The sequence below is a fragment of the Agrilus planipennis genome, unplaced genomic scaffold, assembly GCF_000699045.2.
Source record: "Agrilus planipennis isolate EAB-ADULT unplaced genomic scaffold, Apla_2.0 scaffold690, whole genome shotgun sequence".
Classification (NCBI taxonomy): domain Eukaryota; kingdom Metazoa; phylum Arthropoda; class Insecta; order Coleoptera; family Buprestidae; genus Agrilus; species Agrilus planipennis.
In genome coordinates, this window is record NW_020439346.1 from 1 (window position 1) to 7,745 (window position 7,745).

The window sequence follows — 7,745 nt, forward strand, 5'->3', positions numbered from 1 at the left end:
ACTACGAAGTATACATTTCGATATTTCACAGATATCATGTTAAAGAATTTATTTCCAGAATTTTTTAAATTTTATAAAGCGACATCTATCAAACGCTAGCCTAGATATATTTTTAGAATCAACATCGAGATAACGTCATATAGATAACGCCAACATGTTGTAATTAACAGATTAGTATGGAAGGTAGAGGTCTACCCTTCACACAGATTAGTTAAAATATTTTTTGATTTATTTTTGTTACACAGCATCCGAGGATGAATACGTTCATTATTTTATTTGCTTCTTCTTTTATGAAAATCGATTTAAATATAAATATGAATAGGTAAATAAATAGAGCTTTTTAAAAAAATTAAACTGTTAAAATACAGTTTTTAATATAAATAGAAAATTTCAAAATTCTGTTTATTCCTAGTATAATAAGCAGTTAAAAATGTTTTTTATAACGTATTATTAGGTATTCACTTTCTCTAACAGCGTATCGCCCTGTAAGTATGGTATGTGTTAACTGATAACTGAAAAGTAATGATGGATGGATGATGGATGTACATAATACGTTAACTAGTGTTTTGTTATTTCAAAATTGTGTCACAGCATGGATTTAACGATATTTCAATAATGTTTCAATCTTCCAATGAGATTTTCAAGTGTTTTATCTTTTTTTTTTATTAAAAATTATGTAACTTATATTTTGCGTTAGAATTTGCAGCAGGTACACTTCGTAACAAAAGTAATGGAAAATAATAACTCGAAGATTATTTGCATATCTGTTGTTTTATACATATATACGTATATATACACTTATTTGTTCATCATTGTTTTTAGTACTAGCTGTACATGAGCGATTCGTTTATCTGTATAATCTTCATATATTATTAAATGTTGCGTGTTACGTTATGTTGTTTATGTTCCGATTACAAGTTAAATAAAGGTTCAAATATTGAGATAGGTACTATATTAGTGTTCGCGAGCGAAAGAAAAAATGGGAATTTTTGAAAATAGTACCGTCAAACTCGAACAAGACGATTTCGGAACATTCAAAGATCCACAAACAGGAGTTTCCCAGACAATTCGAAGATTTACTTGGAAAAATGGAAACGGTGTTAGTATACAGGTGATAAATTACGGGGTTACTATAACAGCAATTAATTTACCTGATAAAAATGGTAAAGTTGATGACATTACATTGGGCTATGATAGTTTGGAAGGTAAGTGAAATTAGAGAAAAAAAAAACGTAGATATTCGTGTGTTATCTATTTTTGTTAATTATATTATCAATTAAACATATTATTGGTGTATTGTTGCTAAGCAGTTGAGAATTATCCACTAAACTGAGTAGGTACATAGGTATACAGGGTGCTTCAAAAAAATGTATACACACTTTGAACTTCCATAGAAAATTTATTTACCGTTCTACAAAGTTAAATTTCAGGAAAATAGAAAGCTGAAAGTCCAATGTAAATGAAACATAAATAACAAATGTTAATACTGTTCAAATTGGTGACCTACAGCATCAATACAATTCTGAGTACGAGTCACCACAGATTCTGTACATCGTATCAAAACGTCCAATGAGATTTCTCTACACACTGCTTGAATCTCATTCCAAAGAATGTCTAGGTTACGTGGTTTACGTTTGTACACCTCATCTTTTACTGTGCCCCACAAGAAGAAATCCAGNTCCACTGTCTTTGAACTTCATTTACATTCTCAAACTTCCAGTACCACTTAATAACCTGCTTACGTTCTTCAAAACTCAAACGTACGTCCCCCATGTTGATATTACAAATTCCAACTGATAATATAACATAGAGGGACGATTATGCTGGCACCTGGCGAAGAAATATACCATTAGCCTTGTAGAGCGGGAAAATTACAATAGTTTAAAGTGTGTATACATTTTTTTGAAGCACCCTGTATAATAATCGACTTGTGGATAATATAAATGTGATATCAATAACGAAGAACAGTTTAAAATCTTCAAAAATATATGTGTCTACATAAATCGTGTAATTTTATGACAAAATTTATAAAACGTAGATGAGTTCGATTTGGTTGTCTTACTTTTATTTTTTTTTCAATCTCCCAAAACTAGAAGGGGAAAGGAAAGATTTCTGGGTCCAATATATACATAAATAAATGAGAGACGTGGTCCTTAAAACAAATAATTAACATTTTTTTTTTTAATTGAGGGTTCGTGTTGACAAATTCAATTCTTTAAGGTGGGTTCGTATTGCCCATTGTACCTATACATACATAGCGTCACAATCCTTCCAATTTACTCAATTAATAAATCCCGTTTTTTTTTGTAATTTGTCCTGCTTTGTTGGTTTATTATTTATTATATTTATTCATATTAACTATGAAAAACCGTCAATTTGTAAGATTGATTGGAAGTAGTTGCGATTATGACGTCAGATATAGGTATGCATATCCAAACTTAAAAGATAATCCTTATTTATAAAGGTCTTAATGTCTAATCTATTTATTATTTCCAACAAATTGACTGGTGTTTTTGATGAACAGCATTTTGTAATCAGCTTACTGACATACATTTATATTCGAATATATTGTGATAACCATTTATTTTTAAAAGAGTGAAAACTGTATCTTCTACTTTATTTTTAAATTAGTTCTTTTTCATGTATACACTGATTTAATTAAAACATACTATTTAGTGTTAAATTATCATTAATTTTAACAAGTTCTTCCCCCCTATCAGTGCTTCGAATGGTCGAAATTCAATTTTGTGAACAATTTGTTTAATCACTCTGTGTTAAAAATTGTTTGATAAATTTGTAAACAAGTATGCAACACATCGTACACATCAGCATAAGAAATTGCTGATACTAATTACGTAATACTACTTTTCCCTGTGCTGACAGCACTCATAATTTCTTTTATATATAATATTTTATTGTTACTTTAAATGCAGCGTTTATTGGCAGAAAAACATCAGTATCATATCAAATCAAATTTTTTATGTGCTTATGCTAACTGATTTCATTACTGCAATGTTATTATCTCCGTTTTTATTCTCAGTACCATATGGTAATATTCATCAGGAGTATCGTCACTAACTCGTTACCGTTTTTTTTCATTTTTCGTTTTTATGAGCCATTTTCTAATGCTGTAGAGAATTAGTATAGCGATAATAAGAAAAAAAGAAATAGCTAGCTGTTTTAAAAATGTCGCAAAATAATTAATTTAATTATCAGGGTACCTTCAACCCAACAACCGATACTTCGGAGCTACTGTGGGAAGAGTAGCAAATCGTATTGGTAACAGTACCTTTACGCTAAATGGTAATGTTTATCAGTTAGCTGCCAATAATGGTCCGAATAGTTTACATGGTGGTTTAAGGGGTTTCAATAAGGTTGTTTGGGATTATTATGTCAAAGGCACTAAGGTTGTATTTAGTTACGCTTCATCAGATGGTGAAGAAGGTTATCCAGGAAATGTTGTGACTAATGTTACTTTCCAACTTTCTGATGAAAACGAGCTAGTTATTGATTATAAAGCATCCACTACCAAACCTACTCTGGTTAATCTTACCAATCATTCGTACTTTAATTTGGCTGGTAATGGGTCTGGTGCTAACGGTTTATTGGAACATGTTGTTACCATAAATGCCGATAGGTACACCGAAACAGATGGTGGAATACCTACAGGTACGAATTGAGAGGTTTTTCAATTTAAGGTTTCCATGATTTTAATTTATACGGTATTTTACTTTAAAATTAGAAAACTAAAGCAGTCTATTTATCTGCTGTCGTCATAATCCTTTTTCATAGAAGTTGCTTCCCATTTTCCAAAAGTTATACTTCGTTTAGTTTCTATAGCGATGTGACCTTCAGTTTGACCGGCGAAAAGTAGAAAAGAACAGCACTAGGCCAGAAAAGGAAGGAGACAACTCTCGGCCAAACTCTTAATCGGTGAGGAGCGTATAATTCGTACAGTACTGCACGGAAAAATTGACCATTTTATCCATTACAATTGCATTGCTCAAATGTACTGTTGTTGGTACCATTTACTACTGAAAATATCAGCGAGACGTTTATTTATATTTGAAGACATATTAAAGGCTTTAACGCTTGTTTCCGACTCGCACTACTATTCATGATTGAGCAAAACTTTTGGCAGGTACTGTATGAAAAAATATGTTTAATGAACAAGAGTCGAGAGTGTAATGAGCTTTTTTCTCCCTACCTACGATTTTTCCATCGCCGCATCCAAGACATTGGAAGGGGCAGATCGCTAGAGAAAGTATTTGAAGTATAATAGCTACATACTTCGAATAAGTAAAATTACCTAATGTCTACTATATTTAAGACTTTCCTGACTTTAAATTTAAATTTAAATAAATTGTATTCTTATTAGGCAAACTTATACCAGTGGCAAACACAGTGTTTGATCTACAAATACCTAGAAAATTGAAGGACGTAATAAATAATGTCCCCAACGCTCTAGGTTTTGATAATAATTTCTGCGTTTACAAAGGCACTCGTCAAAGTTTAGGTTTTGTTTCGAGGTATTTATTATTTCGAAACAATTATATCGAAAATTATTTTCAATCTTTTAGAGTAGAACATCCCCAAAGTGGAAGAGTTCTAGAAACCTACAGTGATCAACCTGGTGTACAATTTTACACCGGAAACGCCATACCCGAACATACAGTAATTAAATCTGTTAATCCAATGCCATGAGCAATTAACTATTTTTAAATTAATTCCTTTTTAGGGTAAAGGCGGAAATAAATATGGGAAACATTCTGCGTTCTGTTTGGAAACCCAAATTTGGCCTGATGCCATTCATCACGTAAGTCATAGTTAATATAATATAAAATAAAAAGATGTTTTAAATAATTGCCTCCACCCTCTAGGATAATTTTCCAAATGTTGTTCTTAACCCTGGTGACCAATATCGTCACGTCTGCGTTTATAAATTCTTGGTAAAAGCGTGATCAGAATAAAACAATTTCGGTAAGAAAAATGTTTACGGTTATACAATGTATTACACTGACATAAATACATATCTTACTACGTTTGCTGTATGAGATATTATAAAATTGTAATTAATATATGTTTGAAAAAGGACATTCTTGTTTAATTGAATTACACAGAGGGACAAAAAGAAAAAATGTTTGAACTATGAGAGGGTAAATTATAAATTATTATGATAAATATGTTTTCTGTTTGTGTTTGTGAAAAAATTGATGGTGGATGTTTGCAATTTCTAAAAAATTGAATCAAAACGGTAAAAAAAACTTTTGGGTGTTTCATTCCCACCAGTCAATAATGCCGGTGGGGGGGGGGGCAGTCCCTCCGAACTACGCCGGAAGGTAGGGAGGATGGCCCTCTTCAGCCTCCTATCAGGAATGTTTTCGTAAATTACCGAAATTATCTAATGAAGAGTTTAAACAGTTTTATTGGGTTATTAGAGACATAAAAGACTTACTAGAGACAAAAAGCAAAGAACAGCGCACAGTCGAGTCGTCTTTAGCAAAAAAGTCGTTCAAAATCGACAATTTGTTAAAGGTCTATGTTTAGAGCAGGACTCTGTAGGGGTGCGAAACGTGACTGCTGAGCGTAGCGGTAGAGAAAAGCGTTTGAAATTTGGTGTTATAAACGGATTATGAAGATACCTTGGAAAGAGTAGGAGAACAGGGGGCTCTACAGAAGTCAGTAGCAAATAGGGGAAATAGATTAGTACGACACCTTCTTAGATATGAAGAGCTAGTTAAGGATGTTTGGGAGGTATGTCAAAATGCTACGAGACAAATAAAAATTTGTAAGAACGTTCCTCATTTAATTCTAAAACTTCTGTAAAAATTATAAATCGATTCACTACACCGTTAAAATGTTATTGAAATTTTAAAAAATTGTAATTTTACACGTCATTTTATGGAGATTTGTTAACCGAACAGATTAAATTTATTTAATCAACNTTCGTTATTTCTTATTTTACTCAAAGTTTTTTGATAAATTCCAAATTTTCTCTCAAACCGTATACTTTTTTTTTAGTATAGATAGTATTTATTTACCTTATGATATGCTGCAAAACCTAATTAATCACGAATTTCGAATTTTATGTACTCTTGTCTCAGATTGTACCTCCCAAACATCCTTAAGAGACATATTAGAAATATAAGCAGAAGTTAAGAAGGTCAGAGGTAAACCTAGATTAGGTTACTGCTCGCAAATAATTAGGGATGCGGAATGCTCTAGTTTTAGGGAAATGGGAAGATTAGCTGAGGATACGAAAAAGGGGTGGTTCGTGTCCAATCAGTCTTAGGACTCACGACCTTATGATGATGATTTGATGATGACCAAGAGTGATAAGAATCCGCTGTCGTTATCTGCTCTTAAAAGTTACGGATTATCTGAATTCCCTAAACACCGACTATTAGATGTGTCGATAAAAGTACTAATTGTAAGATATATTTTGTACAGTGACTAGAGGACATTAACTACTAAGACATTCCCTATCATTTAGTGATTTCATTTGTTCGATTAATCAGTTGTTGTTTTTTTCCGTGGTTTTATTTCTACAAAATAAAAAAATCACCAATCCCGTTTAAGCGTTTTATCTTTTTTTAAATTAAAGTATGAAAGTTGTTTTGTTTAGGAATTTGCTGTACACTTCGAGACGTAATTAGTGGAAAATAGCACATTGTGTTAGTAGGTAAGTATGTGTACTGTGTTATCGGAAGAATTAATACGGGTATTGTTTACATATCGGTTGTTTTATATTTTATTTTTTTATTTGAAGATCATTGCTTCTGCTACCAGCTGTATACGAGAGATTCGTTTATCGGTACGATCCTGACTCATTAAAAATTGTAATTTATTTTTATGCTGCGAGTAGAAGATAAATAAAAGTTGAAACACTGTGTTACACCACAACATATCGTGTTAGCGTTCAGAGACGAAAGACTAGTATTTGTTTTTTTTTTAAAAATGGGAATTTTTGATAGTAATACCGTCACACTCGAACAAGACGATTTCGGAACATTCAAAGATCCACAAACAGGAGTTTCCCAGACAATTCGAAGATTTACTTGGAAAAATGGAAACGGTGTTAGTGTGCAGGTGATAAATTACGGGGCTACTGTAATTGCAATTAATTTGCCGGATAAAAATGGGAAAGTCGATGATATCACTTTGGGATATGATAGTCTGGATGGTAAGTTTGAAATTAAAACAAAAGTGTAGATATTCGTATGCTACCTACTTCAAATATTTTATCGGTGTATTGTTGCTAAACAGTTGGGGATTTTCCACTATACAGATTGACTTAAAAAGCTGTAATAATCCATTTGTGAATAACATAAAGGTGATATCAATAACGAATAAATATTTGGAAGAACAAACTGAGCAATTTTGTAATTTTGCTTCAAAATACAGTAGAACCTCTATAACTCGAACATCAAAGGAGACGCCAAAAACGTCGAGTTATAGAGTTTTCAACTTATGGAGGATTTTGATTTGGCAGAGGTAACAAACATATTTTTATTTATTATAAATCAACAATTATTTTCGAGTTATAGAGGGAAAATATGTACCAAAATGGCTTACAGGGACTCACTGATCATTTCGCCTAATAGAGGGTTGAGATTTCGAGTAATGGAGGTTTTGGGGCTTGAAGGGAAGGGAACAAAACGTTTTTTCGAGTTTTGGTGGTTTTCGACTTATCGAAGTTGGACTTAAAGAGGTTCTACTGTATTACAAAAGTCATGGTGTTATTT

General features: G+C 32.1%; 2 protein-coding genes across 3 annotated transcripts; both read left to right on the top strand.

Moving 5' to 3' along the window:
• Nucleotides 1–888: 888 nt before the first annotated feature.
• LOC108743491 (aldose 1-epimerase) lies at nt 889–5,094 on the top strand. The gene is made up of 6 exons (XM_025978780.1): nt 889–1,205; nt 3,217–3,669; nt 4,379–4,529; nt 4,581–4,674; nt 4,739–4,816; nt 4,881–5,094. The coding sequence occupies exons 1-6, from the start codon at nt 980–982 to the stop codon at nt 4,959–4,961; spliced, it is 1,083 nt and encodes a 360-aa protein (XP_025834565.1). The 5' UTR covers nt 889–979; the 3' UTR covers nt 4,962–5,094.
• A 1,481-nt stretch (nt 5,095–6,575) lies between these two features.
• Nucleotides 6,576–7,450, top strand: LOC112905747 (aldose 1-epimerase-like). 2 transcript variants are annotated; one of them, XM_025978778.1, is made up of 3 exons: nt 6,576–6,682; nt 6,770–7,183; nt 7,267–7,450. In XM_025978778.1, the coding sequence occupies exons 2-3, from the start codon at nt 6,958–6,960 to the stop codon at nt 7,296–7,298; spliced, it is 258 nt and encodes an 85-aa protein (XP_025834563.1). In that variant the 5' UTR covers nt 6,576–6,682; nt 6,770–6,957; the 3' UTR covers nt 7,299–7,450. The 2 variants fall into 2 exon arrangements, with proteins under 2 accessions (XP_025834563.1, XP_025834564.1); XM_025978779.1 differs by having other exon boundaries at nt 6,577–6,682; nt 7,289–7,450.
• The last annotated feature ends 295 nt before the right edge of the window (nt 7,451–7,745 follow it).